The sequence below is a fragment of the Prunus avium genome, chromosome 1 (assembly GCF_965620075.1).
Source record: "Prunus avium chromosome 1, drPruAviu1.hap1.1, whole genome shotgun sequence".
Classification (NCBI taxonomy): domain Eukaryota; kingdom Viridiplantae; phylum Streptophyta; class Magnoliopsida; order Rosales; family Rosaceae; genus Prunus; species Prunus avium.
This window is the reverse complement of record NC_142284.1, coordinates 22,077,008-22,096,406: the sequence shown is the minus strand read 5'-3', so window position 1 is coordinate 22,096,406 and position 19,399 is coordinate 22,077,008. Positions and strand designations below refer to the sequence as shown.

Below are 19,399 nucleotides of genomic sequence, written 5' to 3'. Positions count from 1 at the left end.
ACATCATCTCTCATGGTCCATCCAACTTGGAAGCGACGTACCTACAAAAATAAGAGAATTCTTTAGTATCCAATAAAAACCTAATGAGAGCAATCTAATTAAGAACAAAATCGAAGAGTGTTTAAGAGTAGAAACAATAAAACCCCTCTCAAGGAATGGCTTTTGGCTCAATATCTCACAAAGGTAGTCTCCACTAATATTCCATAGTCATTCGAGCATAGCAACCTTTTCCACCAAAATATTACGAATATGGTATTGTGAAGTGCAAAGATTATAATGCAATAACCCTTCATGGCAACACGTTAGTAAAGCATTCATGATCAAAACATGACATATACATCTCTATTAGCAAGGAAAAGTGATAACTTTAACTAGAATTTATATTTCACAAAAACTGCTTCTTTTCAATTTCGACCTTAGATCAGTTTTCAACAATTATCTCTTAAAGTATTGCACAGATTTTGACAAGCCTTATATGCTCAGAAAATAGACAAACAAACGCAAAACCTCTCTTTAGAAAAAATACCAGAAAACAGAGTAGAACTTCATGAAAACTGATGTTGAAAACAGAAATCAGTACTGAATCGCAGAAAAATTCCAGATCCAGACCCCTGTTCAGAAAAATAGCTATAACTTGCAAACGAAAAGTCAGAAAATTACGGGCCTTATATGGCTGGATTCAGCACAAAAAACTGAAGAAGACAGCGCGGGCCAAATCTTCAAATCCATTACAGATTAAAACAGTATTATCGAAACATAAACACCAATGTTTTGCATGACTTGAAAAAGACTAAAAACGAAAAAAAATTAAAATAAAACGAATGTTACCCACCTCAAACCTAAACGAAACATTGTCCTCAATGTTTAAAAAGAAAATAAAAGCAAGGACAGAGAATAGTAAAAGTAATGAACGCGAGAAGCACACAAACGAAAAATTAAAAAGATAAGGAACGAAGGTACCTAGTTGGGTTGCCTCCCAACAAGCGCTTAGTTTAAAGTCAATAGCCCGACTTTCAGATGCGTTATTTGGGATTATTGAGGACGACGTTGGTCTCATCCTTAAGAAATGCAGCTGCCATATGTGGTTTCAATCGATGGCCTTTGACTTTGAAGGTTGTATCGTCACGATCATTCTTGATATGCTTGTCATGCCACTTCTTTGTATGCTCCTTGTAAATTCTTGCACTTTCATAAAGATTTATTTTGAAGTTCCTCTAACTCATTCCTTCCTGGGTCATATGGTTTTGGTTCATCCAAGTACAAGGCAGGTTTGGCAACTCTTGGTTTGTCAGCTTTAGAGGTGGAGGCATGTACCAATGGATGGCTTGGAGTCTCATTTTCCTCTGCTTTTCCGTGAAATGTTATTGGTTCAAAAACTTTGAATGTCGCTTTTTCATTCCCAACTCTCACAGTTATTAAACCTTCTTCCATGTCAATCAGAGTCCGTCCAGTAATCAGGAATGGACGGCCCTGTAAGTTCTAGATAAGCTATAAAATCAAATATACTAACCTTGATTCTCAGCTGCCATTGTCCAGAATAGTCGTAGGAATTAGAAAGTTCTTCTCCAAGAAAACCAACACTGTATGCTTATTCTGATGGGGTGAATTTCTGATAGCTGAAAACGTGTTGTTGGTTCTGGAGGGAGCTCTCTATTTATATGCATATATCTCTTAGAGTTTTGCCCATCAAGGAACTCTAGGAGATGTCCTTATTGCAGTAGATGTTGGAGTCTCAATCCTGATAGAGTTAGGAATCCCAAAAGCTTTAGAATTCTGTTTAACATATTATCAAAGCTGCTGGTCGAGTAAGTGTATTGAGTTCTTGATTAACTAGGAGTCCTAGCAATCCCTTAGTGATTAGAAGATCACTTTAATGAGTCTAAGATGTATTACCATCTTACATTCTCCCACTTGATCAATAATCACTTGAGACTTCAAAGTTAACCTCTTAATGGCCATGTAGAACTCATCACTTCTCTATTCCAAAATCAAGCCGCTGTCATTAACAAAGTTTCACATGGAACCGTCGAAGTTCATTGGATATATAACATCCAAGACTTTTACAATCACACATATGAACCTTTGAAAACACATAAGGCTTCCAACTGGATTGAGATCGAGAAACTGTTGTGATTGACTGTAAGAATGTTAAATAATCACAAACTGTTCTTTGCTCACCCTTACAAGACTGCTAAGGTCTTTTATCAAAAGATACTTTATTAACTCATTCATGGATGCAAACTGCAAAACTAAAGCTAGCACTCTTGCAGTTTGTACTTTAAACCATTTGTTAAAACACATATTACGACAATATATGAAGAATGAAAAACTCCAGACTTATATTATCAACTGTCATATAAATTAAAATAACAAAAGAAAAATAAATTGTAACCTCTAGCTCCCACTGACTCCCACTGACTTTAAGCATCAAAATTCACTAACAGACCCATGCTATTCACATGCCTATGAAAAACATGGTTAGGCAGAGCTTTATTTAGAGGGTCTGCAATCATAAGGTCTGTACCAATATGATCCAAAGCTGTGTGACCATCTCGGATCTTTTCCTTGGCTGATAGAAACTTCAACTGCAGATGCCTCATTCCTGATGACCTTTTATTTCCTTTTGCAAAAAATACTGCTGCACTATTGTCATTCCACAATTGTATAGGTCTCTGCACAGAATCTACAACTTTCAACATAGACATGAAGTTCTTAAGCCACATTGCCATAGAGGTGGCTTCATAAATTGCCAAAAATTCCGCTTGCATGGTTGAAGTCGACACATATTGCTGCTTAACACTTTTCCAAGCTACTGCTCCTCCTGCAAACATAAACACTACTCCTGATGTGCACTTTTTGGTATCCAAACAACCAGCAAAATCAGCATCTCCATATCCTTCCAGTCGCAAATCATCCACTCTTCTATAAACCAGTTTGTATTCCTTAGTTCTCTGCAAATATCTTAGCACCTTCTTACCTATAACCCAATGAGCTTGTCCTGGATTTGATTGAAACCTTCCAAGAACACTAATACAGAAAGCAAGGTCAGGTCTGGTACAGACTTGTGCATACATTAAGCTTCCTACTAATGATGCATAAGGTTTATCCCTCATCTCATCCTTCTCTTGCTCAGTCTTAGGGGACTGATCACTGCTCAGTTTGTCGCCTTTTGACATGGGCACATCACAACCTGTGCAATTGTCCATGTTGAATCTCTTGAGTATTCTTTCAATATATCCTTTTTGAGATAAACCAAGTAACTTTCTTTCTCTGTCCCTTTTAATTTCGATTCCCAAAACATAGTTGGCTTCTCCCAAATCACTCATGTCAAAATGATTAGACAACATCCTCTTGGTGTCATGAAGCAGAGACAAATTACTACTTGCCAAAAGAATGTCATCAACGTATAAGAGCATGAATAAGAAGTCTGTTCCATTAAACTTCATATAAATGCATTCATCCAGTGGATTATCAACAAAACCTTGAGATTTCACTACTTCATCAAATTTCAAATACCACTGCCTTGAGGCTTGTTTTAAACCATAGATAGATTTCTGCAGTTTGCAGACTAGATCTTCTTCCCCTTTTAAAACAAAACCATCTGGTTGCTTCATGTAGATCTCCTCATTCAGGTTCCCATTTAAAAAAGCCGTCTTAACATCCATTTGATGAAGGTGTAGATCAAAGTGTGCTACCAAAGCCATTATCACCCTAAATGAATCCTTGGTAGAAACTGGAGAAAAAGTTTCATTGTAGTCCACCCCTTCCTGTTGAGTGTAGCCTTTTGCCACTAGTCTGGCCTTGTATCTATCAATTTTCCCTTGTGGATTTTTCTTTGTTTTGTAAACCCACTTGCAGCCTATAGGTTTACAACTTTGTGGCAATTTGACAAGTTTCCAAACTCCATTTTGGCTCATTGAATCGAGTTCAGATTCCATAGCTGCCATCCAATATTCACATCTGTCACTTTCCACAGCTTGTTTGAAAGTCACAGGATCCTCCAAGTTGTTGATATCTTGTTCAACTTCTTGCAAATAAACATGATAGTCATTTGACAAAGCTGGCCTTCTAGGTCTTTGAGACCTTCTTAGTTCTTGGTTATGAGGTTGTGCCACTTGTATTTCAGCTTCTACATTTATTTCCTGATCGTGGTGGATATCTTCATGAATTGGTGTGGCTGCTTTGTTAACAAATGGAATTATTGTAGTCTCCTTTCCTTGTTTTTCTTTTACTGCAAGTTCCTGATGCTCTAATATTTCATCAAACTCAAATTCGTCACTTTCATTTTCTGTATTCTCCTCCTCAAGGAAGATTGCCCTTTGTGTCTCTACAAACCTTGTATTGTGCTTTGGACAATAAAATCTGTAGCCTTTTGTCCTTTCTGGATATCCCACAAAATAACAACTAACTGTCTTTGAGTCAAGCTTCTTTTGCATTGGATTATAGAGTTTGGCTTCTGCTCTACATCCCCAAGTTCTCAAGTGATTAAAACTTGGTTTTCTATTGCACCAGATTTCATAGGGAGTTCTGTCAACACTTTTAGTAGGTGTTCTATTAAGCAAATAATTTGCTGTTTTCAAAGCATCTCCCCATAAGAAGTTTGGTAATACTGTGCAGCACATCATGCTTCTCACCATCTCTATCAAAGTTCTATTTCTTCTCTCTGACACACCGTTTTGCTGTGGTGTTCCAGGATTCGTGTACTGAGCCACAATGCCTTCTTGTTGCAAGAAAATGGCAAAAGGTCCTGGATTTCTTCCTTTCTCAGTGAATTTTCCATAGAACTCTCCACCCCTATCAGACCTTACTATCTTTATCTTCGAATCTAATTGCTTTTCCACTTCAGCTTTGTATATTTTAAACATGTCTAAGGCTTTTGACTTTTCTGTTATCAAATACACATATCCATACCTTGAGAAATCATCTGTGAAAGTTATAAAATATTTATAACCATCATGTGTATCAATTGGAAAAGGTCCACAGATATCTGTATGTATTATCTCTAGCAATTTCTCACTCCTTATTGCTCCTTTCTTTCGTAAGTTTGTCATTTTCCCTTTTGCACATTCAATACAGACTTTATCTTGATCATGGTGATTAAGTGGTGGTAGCATAGATTCTTTGCTTAAGAGGTTCATCCTTTCTTTTGAGATATGTCCAAGTCTTCTATGCCAAAGTGTATATGATTCTTCTGTTCTTAACTGTTTTGTACTTATCACATTTAATCTTGCAGTGCTTTGATTTGGAGAATTGCAGTTTAGACGATACATTCCATCAATAATAATGCCATTGCCAACATAACTTTTATTTCTGAAAATGGAGAATCCAAACTTATCAAACTCGAACTGTAAGTTTGATTGAACAAGTTTACTAACTGATAAAAGGTTCCTTGTCATAGTAGGAACATAAACTACATCTACCAAATCCAAAACAAAACCAGAATCCAAAACAAGACTAGCTAAGCCAATAAATTCTACTTTGACTCTTTCTCCATTTCCCACGAACACCTTCAAGTCATCCTTGCTTGGCACCCTCTTGCTTTTGAACCCCTGCAAAGAATTAGCCACATGAACTGTTGCACCACTATCTAACCACCATGAATCAGATAAAACTTCAACTATGTTAGATTCATAAACCACTGAAACCAAATTCTTCTTACCTTTTCCCTTCTGTTTTTCCAGCCAACGCTTATACCTTCTGCAATCTCTCTTCATATGTCCAAATTTTCTGCAGAAGAAACACTTGAGGCCTACTGGATTCAGTCCTTTTGAATCTGCTTCCTTCTTATCTTTCTTGCCTGCAGTTTTGTACTTAACAGTCTCCTTGGCTTTTGGTTTGGCTTCGTGTACAAAACTGACATGTTCCTCAGCTTTCTCCTTTCTTATATTTTGCTCTTCCTGCACACAGATGCTTATGAGGTCTGTGATTTTCCAGATTTCCTTTTGAGCCACATATGTGCTTTTGAGATGTCTAAAAACATTTGGCAGAGAATTAATAGCAAAGTGTACCATCATTGTCTCGTCTACATTGACATTGAGTGCCTTCAGTTTGTTCCCAATGTCCAGCATATTGAGTATGTGAGTCCTAACACAGCCCTCTCCATTGTACTTGACATCAGTGAGTTGCCCCATCAATGTACCTATCTCAGCCTTCTTTGATTCCTGGAAAAACTCCCCAATTGACTTAAGAAAATCTTTTGCGTTTTCAGATGTTGTTATGCTCCCCTTAACAGATGGAGAAATCGACCTCTTCATAATTAGGATAGCCATTTTATTTGCCTTGATCCATTTGGCATACTTATTCTTAACTTCTGCAGATGCATTTGCAGCAGGTACAACAGGAGCATCTTCTTCCAAAGCCATTTCATAGTCGAGCAAACCTAAAGCAATTTCCAAGTCCTCTTTCCATTTCTTATAGTTTGAGCCAATGAGAGTCTCAATTGAGTTGTGGTTAACTGAAAACATATAAACATGTATACTTAAAACTTTAGCCCCAAAAACTTTAAATTAAATATGTTCGATCCTCACCTTTAGGTAGAGATTCGTTCATATTTATCAACCACTGAGGTATGAAAAATACAAACTTCTTTTGAACAAAACCTTCCTTATCTTTGGATAAGAAAAATTTCATACTAGTTTGTATGCTTCATATCCCATGTTGTTCTGCCACAAGTAATTACATGAAGATGTACTCACATCTTTGGACAGAGAGCAATTTCTCCATGTAATTTCTTGCAGCACAATCTTGATCGTGAACCTTTGAATGTATAGATCTTGCAGTTTATTGAGTTTGCTTTGGCTTACTCAATATACTGTAAGAGATATGCATTCAACGATCAATGCTTTCTCTTGTCACGACAAAGTGATAATCTTTATACTGTTATCGTGCCAAGCTTTCTGAAAACTGTTTTGAAACTTGACAGTTTGTAGAACTTGATTTTCTTGATTTTCTTGATTCTTAAAATTGGTTAGATAAGAGATAATATAACTTAAGCTCTGATACCACATGTAAGTTCTAGATAAGCTATAAAATCAAATATACTAACCTTGATTCTCAGCTGCCATTGTCCAGAATAGTCGTAGGAATTAGAAAGTTCTTCTCCAAGAAAACCAACACTGTATGCTTATTCTGATGGGGTGAATTTCTGATAGCTGAAAACGTGTTGTTGGTTCTGGAGGGAGCTCTCTATTTATATGCATATATCTCTTAGAGTTTTGCCCATCAAGGAACTCTAGGAGATGTCCTTATTGCAGTAGATGTTGGAGTCTCAATCCTGATAGAGTTAGGAATCCCAAAAGCTTTAGAATTCTGTTTAACATATTATCAAAGCTGCTGGTCGAGTAAGTGTATTGAGTTCTTGATTAACTAGGAGTCCTAGCAATCCCTTAGTGATTAGAAGATCACTTTAATGAGTCTAAGATGTATTACCATCTTACAGGCCCAAAATTAATTGTGTGTCAGAATCTTCTTCCATATCCAAAACCAAAAAATCTGCTGGGAATATGAGTGTATCAACCTTTACTAAAACATCTTCAATAATTCCGTCTGGGTATGTGATTGACCTGTCCGCCATTTGCAAAGAAACAGTGGTGGGTTTAATTTCACCAATACCAATCTTTTTAGCAACAGATAAAGGTAGTAAATTAATGCTAGAACCCAAATCACATAAAGCTTTTTCAAAGAAATTATTTCCAATAGTACATGGAATTTTAAAACTCCCTCTATCTTTTTTCTTTGGTGGAAGCTTCCGTTGTAGGATGGCACTGCACTCTTCTGTCAGTTGGATTTTCTCATGATCACCAAATTTCCTTTTCTTGGAAAGGATGTCTTTCATGAATGTTGCATAACTTGGCATTTGTTCCAAAGCTGCAGCGAATGGAATGTTGATTTGCACCTTTTTGAACATTTCTAAGAAATCAGAAGATTGCCCATCAATTTTATTTTTCTTCAGCCTCTGCGGAAAAGGGATCGGTGGGACATATGGCTTCAATGGAGGAGAAGGGGACGGCATAGCAGCATAATTTTCTTCTTCTTGAGATTTCTCAGCTTCTTCCTCTTTTTCTAATTTTTCTTTTTCCAAGATGACCGCTGTGTTCACTTGCTTCCCTTCCCGAAGTGTGATTGCCATTACTTGTTCTTGATTTTTCGGATTAATTTCGGGTTGGCTTTGCCATACTCCTTGATTTCTTCCACTCAATACATTAGCTAGTTGGCCTACTTGCACCTCCAAATTCCGAATAGAAGCGCTCTGATTTTGAAATTGGGTTTTTGTTTCAGTCATAAATTTGGTGGTAGACATAGTCAACTGAGTAAGTGCATCTTCCAAATTTATTTTCTTCTCTTGAGCCGGAAAGCCAGGTGGTGGTCTCTGCACATTCTGAGTATTGCTCCATGAAAAATTTGGATGGTTTCGCCAACCGGGGTTGTATGTATTGGAATAAGGATTATTTATTTGTCGATTAAATTCTCCAACCTGATTGACTTGCTCAACAGACGTGAATGGGTTCCCTGTGGTGCAATCTGAACTTGGATGAGGACCTGCACAAAAATCACAACCAAAATTAGTATTAGTGTTTATAGCATTAACACTCAAAGAATCAACTTTTTTAGTAAGGTTAGAAATTTGTGTTGCTAGCAAAGCTATAGCATCGACTTCCAAGACCCCAGCTGGCTTCGGATTCATTCTCTCACTCGGCCATTGGTAGTTGTTGGATGCCATGGTCTCCAATAATTCAAATGCTTCAGTAGCCGTTTTTGCCATTAAAGCCCCTCCAGCAGCTGCATCAACTAGTGTCCTGCTTGTTTGACTCAACCCATTGTAGAAAGTTTGAACTTGAATCCAGGTTGGTAGCTCATGGTGAGGGCACTTGCGCAACAAATCTTTGAATCGTTCCCAAGCTTCATATAAAGGCTCCTTATCATACTGAGCGAATGACATAATATTTTGTCGGAATTTTGCAGTTTTGGCTGGTGGGAAAAATTTAGCAAAGAATTTCTTGGATAAATCATCCCAAGTACGGATGGAGTCTTGTGGCTGTGACAATAACCAAAGCTTGGCTTTATCCTTCAAGGAAAAGGGGAATAGCCTTAAACGAATCGCATCGTCAGATACCCCATTGAACTTGGATGTGTCACAAATCTCCAAAAATATCGCAAGATGTATATTTGGATCTTCATTCGGCAGACCACAAAATACGGATGAATTCTGCAGCATGGTGATCATGGCTGGCTTGATCTCAAAATTGTTGGCTGCAATAGAAGGACGTCGGATCACTTAGGGAGTTGCCACTGGGGGGCCAAATTCCCTCACTGCTCTTTCAGCTTCATCCGCCATAGATGGGGGTGTCGGAAAAATCCAATGTACCTGAAAATAAAAAGAAAAATTCAAATTAAACTCCGAATTAAAATATATTGATATTAATAGAAAATAAAACAATCCCCGGCAACGGCGCCAAAAACTTGTTGTGAATTTATTGCAAGCGCACAATTCGCACAAGTAATATAGAAATAAGTAGAGTATCGTTCCCACGAAGACTGTAATTTCCTATTAATTACCAATTATGATTAATTCAAAAGTTTATCTGAACAATTGATTAAGAAGATTGATTGATTTAAGTAACCTAAAACAATTATGAAAAATAGCAATTTAATTAATGATAGAAAATTAAGATGATGAGACACTAGAGCATCCGATTTCACCATAACCAATTCCACTTAATTCTTATAGCCAATTAACCCTAATTACTATCCATATTGACAGTTGGTTTCTCCTAATTCATTCGATATCCCCTCTCGGGCTCAACCAAAAGTATTCTTAATTAACAACCCATTCTCTCTCGAGCAACGGATTTAGGAAATCAAGAACCCATTAAGTTCTATGAGAACCTGCAAGAAAACTGCATGAGTCATGTTAGTCCCTCTCGGGCACTCATTCAAGACATGGTATTTGTTACAAGAAGCAAACACCAAACATCTCCTCTCGGTCTCCGCTTGGATCATCAAATCAATTAAATATTGGCCAGATATTCAAAGCATTAAGAACAGTAACAAATACTCAATATGGAATAGTAATAAGAAATTAATATAACTATAAAAATTAAGTATTCATGGTTAGGCTACATCGTAGCCCTAGCAAGGATAATTAGTTCATGACAAAAGAAAAGATAAACAAGAGAATTATTGTCATAAAACCGATTTGGCAGATGAATTTGATCTTCGGAGTCTCCACAGGAACACCTTCGAAAGCTCCTCAAGTAGTGCAGCAGCAAATCCTTGGCTCTCTCTGATGTTTCTCTGGGTGTATGAAAGTTGGTGGAAAAATATGGTATATGGGATGATGATCTGAAGAGATCCTTAGGGTGATCTTATATAGTGTAAAACAACTAAACCCTACTCTTAAAAGGTCTGGAAAAACTCTCCTAAAGCAAAACACAATCCCAAACAATTAAGGAAACAAATTAGGAAAGAATCCTTCTTTGACTTGGAAACACGTCAGCCAACTTGCACGTACACTTTGGGGTCATTCCACTTCATAGAAAATTCTGGAAAAATATGAGAAACGTAGCTTTATGTCTAAGCTTTCCAGGCATATATTACACGCCACTAGGAAAAATCGGAAAGGTCTTCAAATCTTCAATCTTCCACAGCAGTGCAGTTTTGACGGAATTTCAACTTAGGCTGTCTTGACTTGCAAGTCTGGAGCATTTGGCTTGGTAGAAAATTATGAAACTTTGATACAATGATCTTCAATGTCTTAGCTTTCTTCTCCAATTGGCCTTGCGCTAAAATTCATTTGAAAAGTCGATTTTCAGTCGAAATCCTTCCAAGAGTGCAGAATAGCTGAAAATAAGGAAAGTAAGGTAATAATGCTATTTTAAATTAACTTTCCCTACAAAAACCAAATAAAAGAGATATAAAAATATAGTAAATAATGCACTTATCAGGAGGCGACCGCCGGCACCTCTTCCTTGCCGAGGGTAACGATAGTCAACCGGGGGGTCCCCAGGGTTCCAATAGGTGTACCGAAGGAAGTCTTTTTTGCTGTGGATTGATTACCTGGAACCCAACAAGATGACCTATCGGGAGTTGGCTAGGATCTGGGCCGAATATAGGATCCCGAACTCGTTAAGGATGAGGATCCTGGGTCCTACCGAGTCTTTGAGTGGTCCGAAGGACGGCGAAGTCGCCTTCTTTACTGACGTCCTTCAGCATGGCGTTAGGTTACCGTTGCAACCTGCGGTTCAACGGATTCTCGCCCATATTGGGTACGCCCTAGGCCAGTATAACCCCAACTTTTGGGTAGCTTTGATGGCGGTAGTCACTGCGTTCGGCATGGCTGGTGAAGGGGAACCAACATATGAACAGTTTTCCCACCTCTACAGCGTGACGAAGTCGAAGAGTGCCGATCGTGGTGGTTGGGTTCAGGCCAATTGCCTTAGAGCATTCGAGCGGGGCCATTTTGTGAGCGCCGTGCCGACCTCCCAGAAGTCGTGCAGGAATCGGCGGGTTATTTTGTCGGGAGACTGGGAATCTCCCCCAGGGGTTCCCGTTCGATTCCACATCCCCAACACTTTCCAGATCACCGGTAAGTATTGACCATACCGTCTGGTAGGTGAGTTTTTCTTTTGTTTGCCTAACCGTTTTGAGTTGTCTTCTGCAGGCAAGCTGAAGCAGCCGATCCCCTCTCAGGCTGAGATTCGGCAGATCGAGAGGGTGAGAGAGAAAGTCCCTGCCGGTTCCAGAGCCTATCCGCAGTTTCTTTTTACCGAGAATCTGATCAGGGCTCGACTTGTTGACCCTGCCGAGCGTAAGTACACTTCATATTTGTCATTTTTTTTTATAATGGTTCGCCCTTTTCTTAACGGAGCTGTCATCCCTGTAGTGACCGAAGAGAGAATTACTGCCGAGGCCAAGAAGATGAATGACTCATCGAAGCGGCGCCTGATGATGGGTCTGCAGAACAAGAAGAAGAATCGGCAGGGGGATGCCGCTGCGGAACCTCCAGTACCGGAGGCCGATTCTGACAACCAACCCCTTGCCGACCGGCTAAGGGAGTTGGCTACCGAGGCTGTAGTCGGGCGGACGCCTACTGCCCAGCCTGTTGCTAGAGGCGGGAGGGGTGCCGCTGAGGTCATGACCTCTAAGGCCTCCGGGAAACGGCCTCGACCGTGGACCTGGATGCCGAAGCGGCTCCAAAACGCAGCCGGTAGTCAGACCTTACGAAGGCGACCTTCGCTGCCGAGGAAGATGGTGGCCCGGTGGAGCCTGTCACCCTCGCCTGCCCATCGAAGACGGTCCAGTTTGCGAATCACATGATCCTCGGTTCGCAGATGGAGTTGTCCGAGATCGAAGAGCTCCCGAAGAGGCAGCTTCGGGATGAGGCGGGGCGTGCCTTCCGTCTGCAAGCTGCCGTAAGTCTCCTATCTCTATCTCCCTAATTTCCGTTTCCTTCACCACTTTGAGGTAACCAATTTCCCTTGCAGGCATCCATGGACATGTGGCTCTGCATGAGGCGGGCAATTAACGCTGCCGAACGCTTGAGGAAGCTGTACGAGGACGGCAAGGCTAGGGTTGCCGAGGCGTCCAAGGTCATTCAGGATCGGGACAACCTCTAGCTCGACATGCAGGCTGCCGAACGGCAGGTCAAGGCCCAGGAAGCCAAAATTGCAGAGCTGGTGTCTGCACTTGGGGCGGCCGAGACTGCGGCGAAGGATGCCGATGCCGCAAAAGAGGCGGTGCAGGTAGCGTTGGAGGAATCCGAGCGAGCCAAGGCTTCTGAGATCGAGGCCGCCGTTCGGGAAGCTGTGAAGGACTACCGATCATCCCCTGAATTCACCAAACTCCTGGACAGCGAGGTGGGCTCGGAAATGGCGGATCTCCTATACCGTTTCAAGCGGTACAATCCTGGCCGAAAGCTCAATCTCAACTTCATCGCCGATCCTCCTCCTCTCCTTGAAGGGATTACTGAAGAGATGATTGAAGACTATGAGGGGGAGGCTCCCGGAGATGATGCTGCTGCCAACGAGGGCCCTGTCCCTGTTGCCGAGGAGGGCCCCTCAGCCGGTACCGAAGCCCCAGACTCTGCTGCCGTTTGACTTTTAAGTTTGTAATAACAATTTTTTATTTATTTGTGTTTTGCCGTTTAAGTCCTTTCCGAACACATTGATGCCGAGGGCATCTTTTTAATTCAAGTTATCTTTTGTTGTTCCAAACTTGTGCCTTTTGTTTATTTCACTTGAATTCTATCCATGCTTGTTACTGCCGTAGGCTAATAACTGTTTTTAGGATAATTACCGATTGGGCCGTTGGTAATTCTGGGGCATTGTACTGCCGTAGGCTCGTACCTACTGTATTAACTTGGAATAAAAATTGACAAGCTAAGTTGGAATCGGCAGTAAGCATGTAGTGGTGTAGCTTTTAATTGCCGTAGGCAATGTTACTGTGGCTCATTTTGGTGAGCCCTACCGAAACATTTTTTTTGAACGAATGCCGCTAGGATATGACGTTCTGAATATGTGGAACTGAATAATCTCGTTTTATATATATATGCCGTCGGCAAAAATACAAATTCCGCCCCTGCCGTTAGCTAGGGGACTTACTTAAAATAGCTCTTGAGGTGATCCACATTCCATGGGTGACCGAGGGTCTTCCCATCTGTGCCTCGGAGTCTGTAAGTACCGGAAGGGACTTCGTAGGATGCCGATGACTTCGTAGGGTCCTTCCCAAGAAGGTCCGAGGGTTCCTTCCGTTGGGTTTTTGGTTGCAAGCGAAACCTTGCGCATAACCCAGTCCCCGATTCTGAAAGAGCGCGGTTTGACCATTGAGTCGTAGTACCGAGAGACGCGCTGTTTATAAGCTTCGTTCCGAAGGTTGGCTACCGTTCTTCGTTCCTCGATTAAATCCAGGCTCAACGCGAGTGCCGCCTCGTTAGCCTTTGGCTCGAAGCTTTCCGTTCGGTAAGAAGACTCACCGATCTCAACTGGGACAACGGCTTCTGAGCCGAATGCAAGGCTGAAGGGAGTTTCCCCTGTGAAGGTTCGGTAGGATGTTCGTATGGCCCACAGAGCTTCGGGAAGCTTCTCCGGCCAAGCGCCCTTGGCACTGTTGAGTTGCCGTTTCAAGAGTTTCTTAATGATTTTATTTACGGCTTCTACCTGGCCGTTCGATTGTGGGTGAGCTGGCGAGGCGAAGAACAGGTTGATTTTGAGGCGAGTGCAGAACTGCCTGAAGAGCTCCGAATCGAACTGTCTACCGTTATCAGTGATGATGGCGTAGGGAATGCCGAAGCGGCAACAGATATTGCTCCAGACAAATTCTTCGACCCTCGCTGCCGTTATGGTGGCTAGGGCTTCAGCCTCAACCCATTTCGTGAAGTAGTCTACGGCAACGATCGCATATTTGACCTGTCCTTTGCCTTGCGGCATCGGTCCGATTAGGTCAAGTCCCCATTGGGCAAACGGCCAAGGACTTACGATTGGCGTGAGGGGTTCGGCAGGCAGGTGCGGGATATTGCCGAACCGTTGGCACTTGTCGCACTTTTTTACCATCGCGATTGCATCCCTGTGCATGGATGGCCAATAGTAGCCCTGCCGAAAGGCCTTGTGGGCCAGGGATTTAGAACCGGAGTGATCGCCGCAGACACCACTGTGGATCTCCCGAATGACATATTCGCCCTGCTCTTCGGTGATACATTTCATGTAGGGGGTCGAGTAGCCACGTTTGTACAGAATGTCGTTGATGAAAATGTACCTTGTCGATCGGTAACGCAGCTGTCTGGCCTTGGCCTTGTCTGCAGGGAGGATGCCGTTCGTCAGGCAAGCATGAATAGGCAACATCCATGTGTTGTTGTACTCTATGGCACAGATCTCGGCAATGGCTGTGCTCGGAAGTGTCAGTATCTCGACGGGGATCTTTCGACCCACTTTGTCGTTGATTGCCGAAGCCAGTCTAGCGAGGGCATCGGCATGACTGTTCTCGTTTCTTGGTATCTGCCGAATTTCATACGCCCGGAACTTGTTTAGCAGTTGGTGTGCTGCCATGAGGTACGCCGTCATTGACGCATCCTTTGCTGCAAAATCGGCAGTTACCTGGTTCACTATTAGCTGCGAGTCGCTGTAGATGCTGATCTGAATTGCCCCCATGCTTCTTGCGAGCCGTAGGCCGGCCAAAAGCGCCTCGTATTCGGCTTCGTTGTTGGACGTTCGGAAGCCAAACCTGATGGCATATTCAATTTTGGCTCCATCGGGAGCGGTGAGTACCAGACCAGCTCCGCGTCCTTGTTGGTTTGCCGAGCCGTCAACGTGCAGGATCCAGAAAGGAGTTGACTGGTCGAGACGATTGCCGTTCGGTAGGCCTTCCTGTGGAGGGGTTTTTTCAGGTTCTGAAGCCTCCGAAGGTGTCAGTTCAGCGATGAAGTCTGCTACGGCTTGTCCTTTTTCGGTAGGCCTGGGCTTGAACTGTACGTCGAATTCTCCTAGCTCAATTGCCCATTTCACCAGCCTTCCGGATGTTTCTGGTTTTTGAAAAACTTGCCGAAGGGGCTGGTTGGTTAGCACGATGATGGTATGGGCCTGAAAGTAGGGCCTCAACCGCCGGGCAGAGACGACCAGAGCCAAAGCCAGCTGCTCGAGTGGGGGGTATCGAGACTCTGCCCCCTGTAGGGCCTTACTGACGTAGAAGATCGGTAGTTCTGCCTTCTATGGGATCCGTATCAGTACTGAGCTGACGGCAGTGTTGGATACCGATAGATATAGAGAGAGTGTTTCCCCAGGGAGGGGTTTTGACAGTAGCGGAACTCTGCCCATGTAGTCCTTCAAGTCTTGAAACGCCTTATCGCATTCGGCAGTCCACTCTATATGGTGTTTGCCCCCTTTCAAGGCTTTGAAGAACGGCGCACACTTGTCTGTGGCTTTGGAGATGAAGCGAGTGAGGGCTGCCACTCGTCCGGTAAGGCTCTGGATGTCCTTCTGTGTCTTCGGCACCTCCATGTCGATTATGGCCTTGATTTTATCGGGGTTTGCCTCAATACCCCTTTGGCTGATCATGAAACCGAGGAATCTCCCGGAAGATACGCCGAAGGCGCACTTCGTCGGGTTGAGCCTCATTCGGTAATCATTCAAGATGCCAAACATGAGCGATAGGTTTTTCAGGTGCTCTCCTGCCGTTCGGCTCTTTACTAGCATGTCATCCACGTAGACCTCCATGGTGCTGCCGATCTGCTCAGCGAAGATTCGGTTGACCAGTCTTTGGTAGGTCTCCCCTGCATTCTTCAGGCCGAACGGCATGACGTTATAGCAATACAGGCCTTTGTCGGTAATGAACGTCGTGTGCTCGCTGTCGGCAGGGTGCATGAAGATCTGGTTATATCCAGAATATGCGTCCATGAAGCTGAGCAGCTCGTGACCGGCAGTGGCTTCAACCAGCTGATCGATGCGTGGCAACGGGAAGCTATCCTTCGGACAGGCCTTATTGAGGTCGGTATAGTCCTGGCACATTCGCCATCCGCCCTTTGCCTTCCGAACCATGACTGAGTTCGCCAGCCATTCTGGGTATATGGCCTCCCGTATGAAGCCGATGGTCATGAGTTTGTCCACTTCGTTCTTCATGGCTTCATACCGTTCGGTATCATAGGATCGGCGCTTTTGCCTGACCGGTTTGAATGCTGGCGAGATGCTCAGCTTGTGGCTGATGATATCAGGGGATATGCCCGGCATGTCGTTGTAGGACCAGGCAAAGACCTCCGAATTCTGCCGAAGGAATTGGATGAATTCGGCACGGAGGGTGGCATTCAGCATGGTACCGATCCTCACACACCGTTCCGGTTGACGCTCGTCTAGCGCCACCATTTCGAGATCTTCGGTAGGTTGTGCCACCGGGGTGGGCATTTCCGTTCATTGCCGTTCGGCAAGTCTGCGACCGTGAAGGTTTCCTTTTGCTTGTGCGGAGCTGCCGATTTCAACGCTGTGGCGTAGCAGTTCCGAGCGCTCAATTGATCGCCCTTGATTGCCCCCGTGCCGTAGCAGGTTGGGAACTTCATGAGTAGCATGTGGGGGGGACAAGTGGGCCTTTATTGCTGTGAGCGCCGTTCGGCCGACAATAACGTTGTACGCCGTAGGACAGTCCACCACAAGGAACTGGTCGTAGACCATGGTCCTTCGTGGGGCTGTGCCGAAAGAGATTGGCAGGCTGACACTGCCGATTGGCTGGACCAGGTCTCCCGAAAAGCTTAGGAGAGGCGAGAGTTGCCGATTGACCTGGCTGTCATCTATCCTGAGTTCTTTGAATGCATCGGCGAAGATGACGTTTACCGAACTCACATTGTCGATCAGGATTCGTCCGACATCGAACTCGGCAATCTCGGCTCGGATGATCATAGGGTCGTTATGTGGGTAGATGATCCCTTCCTCTTCTTCCACGGAGAAGGTGATGGGTTCCCACCTGACCTTCGGCATTTTGGTGTGGCGGCTACTTTCAATGCCGAGGACTTGGGGGTACTGTGCCGCCCTGACATATTGCTTTATCGACCGGTTAGATGCTCCGGCAAGGGTTAGGCCTCCGCTGATCGTGCTGATCATGTTGATCTGCAGATTAGCGTTCGGGACCGGCGCTTGTTGGGGCCTGGCTATGTATTGGTCCAATTTGCCTTCCCGAATTAACCGTTCAACGATTTTTCGCAAACTTATGCAGTCCTCGGTATTGTGGCTATTCTGCTGATGGTATCGGCAGAATTTCCCTGTATCCCTGCCGTCCTGCCGATTAGGCTTTCTGAACGATGGCTTCGGGATTATCTCGTTTTTGTTCATCAGCACCGCCTCGTAGGAGGTGTTGAGTAGGGTGAACACCTCTGTCCCCTGGTTATGTGCCGGTAGTGGGGCTCAGTAGTTGTCCCTGCCGTACCTGCTCTTGTTTTTCTTGGAATGCCCCCTTTGGGAGTTTTCGGCGTCTTTGCGCTTGTGGCTTTCAAGGTGTCCGGCAGTTTGTACTGCTGGAGCGAACGGCGATGCCTGTGCCACGGAGGAACGCTGTAAGGGTTCGCTCTGCCGAGCCGTGGGCTCGGCCCTCGAGTTGAAGTATTCGGCTTTGGCGTGGATTGCCGCTTGCTTCATGAGTTCATCATACGTACGCCAGTTGCTGCTGTGTACAAGATACCGAAAGTGTGAGGACCGTAGGCCACTCTTGAAGGTGCCGTAGGCTGCCCTGTCATCGGTATCCGGACATCTCGAGTATTCATGGCTGAATCGTGCAGCATACTCACGCAATGGTTCGTCATCTCTCTGCCGGATGGTATACAGATCATCGGCAGAGTACAATCTGTCCGTCTGAATCATAAAGTGGTTCAGGAAGATTTGCTTCAGCTCGTCGAAGGAATCGACCGTCCCTGGTTCCAAACGGTAGAACCAATTTAGAGCTGCTTCCGTGAGTGAGGAAGGGAACATAAGGCACAGGCCTTCGTCGCTTAGCCCTCGGCACCCCACTGCCGATTGGAAAGAATGAAGGTGCGTCAGTGGATCTTCCACCCCTGTGTAAGGGGTTATGCGTAGGGGTTGTACGTCCCTATCCTGCCGTGAGTGTCTTATGCGCTCGGTGAAGGGTCCTGGCCGGAGCCTTCCCCAGTCCGGCTCCTGAGAGCGAGTTCGATCGTCCTCCATCTTCTGTACCCTTTGAAGGAGGAGGCGGATGACAGGGTCCCTGTCCGGTATCTCCTCCACAGTTTGATGTACCGATCGCTGCTACAATGGGTGTTGATTAGAATCTATTCCCAAATGCTCAGGCCAACATGGTGAATGCCAACTTCCCAAGGCCAGATCAACCTCGACCAAGATTAGACTTGGGTGGCTCCGGAAAAGTAGCAGCTGAGAGAAGAGCAAGGGAGAACCTGATGGATCCTAAGGCGAAGGGGAAGTCCAAGATGTACCCAGAAGTGACAAAGGCTCTAGATGAGAAAATTCCAATTATGGAAGAACCTCCCAAGGCTATTGTGCTATGCAGCCGATGTCAATGTGAGGTCTCATTGGAGGTAGTTCTATCAAAACCCAAGGACCCAGCCAGGGAACCGACTAAGGAGACGATCAAGGATCAAGCCCAGACAAGTAGACCAAAAAGTGCTGGGAAAAATATGATCAAAAGTTCGGCCGGGAATTACGGCCCATATAGCCCAAGGGGCATGATGGAGATGAGACCGAATAAACAACCATTACATGAGTACCAAGATAGGTACGAGAGGCCACGATATCAGCCCAAGAGAAGAAATCATCTGATGCCACTAAAGTATGAAGATGTTGATCCATTGAACCCAAGCCAAGATAAAAATAGAAGCATGTGGGTTTCGGTGGGAGAAGGAAAGAATCGAGATGTGGCCTATGTGTCAAGACCTCGCCCATCTGATGGTACTGGTGTCCCA

The 19,399-nt window shown here is 44.0% G+C and overlaps 2 protein-coding genes and 1 non-coding gene across 3 annotated transcripts; 1 reads left to right on the top strand and 2 right to left on the bottom strand.

Annotated features, from left to right (window-relative positions):
• Positions 1-1,188: 1,188 nt before the first annotated feature.
• LOC148297575 (uncharacterized) lies at positions 1,189-10,523 on the bottom strand. The gene is made up of 4 exons (XM_088247670.1): positions 10,511-10,523; positions 8,045-9,273; positions 7,448-7,984; positions 1,189-1,476 (listed from the first exon to the last, which is right to left on the bottom strand). The coding sequence occupies exons 1-4, from the start codon at positions 10,521-10,523 to the stop codon at positions 1,189-1,191; spliced, it is 2,067 nt and encodes a 688-aa protein (XP_088103796.1).
• LOC148297576 (small nucleolar RNA R71) lies at positions 8,850-8,956 on the top strand. The gene has a single exon (XR_015833252.1). It is a non-coding gene; the product is annotated as a small nucleolar RNA R71 (small nucleolar RNA).
• A 6,366-nt stretch (positions 10,524-16,889) lies between the features above and the next one.
• On the bottom strand, positions 16,890-17,801 carry LOC148297574 (uncharacterized). Its single transcript, XM_088247663.1, has one exon. It carries the CDS (start codon positions 17,799-17,801, stop codon positions 16,890-16,892), a length of 912 nt encoding a protein of 303 aa, XP_088103789.1.
• Positions 17,802-19,399: the final 1,598 nt, after the last annotated feature.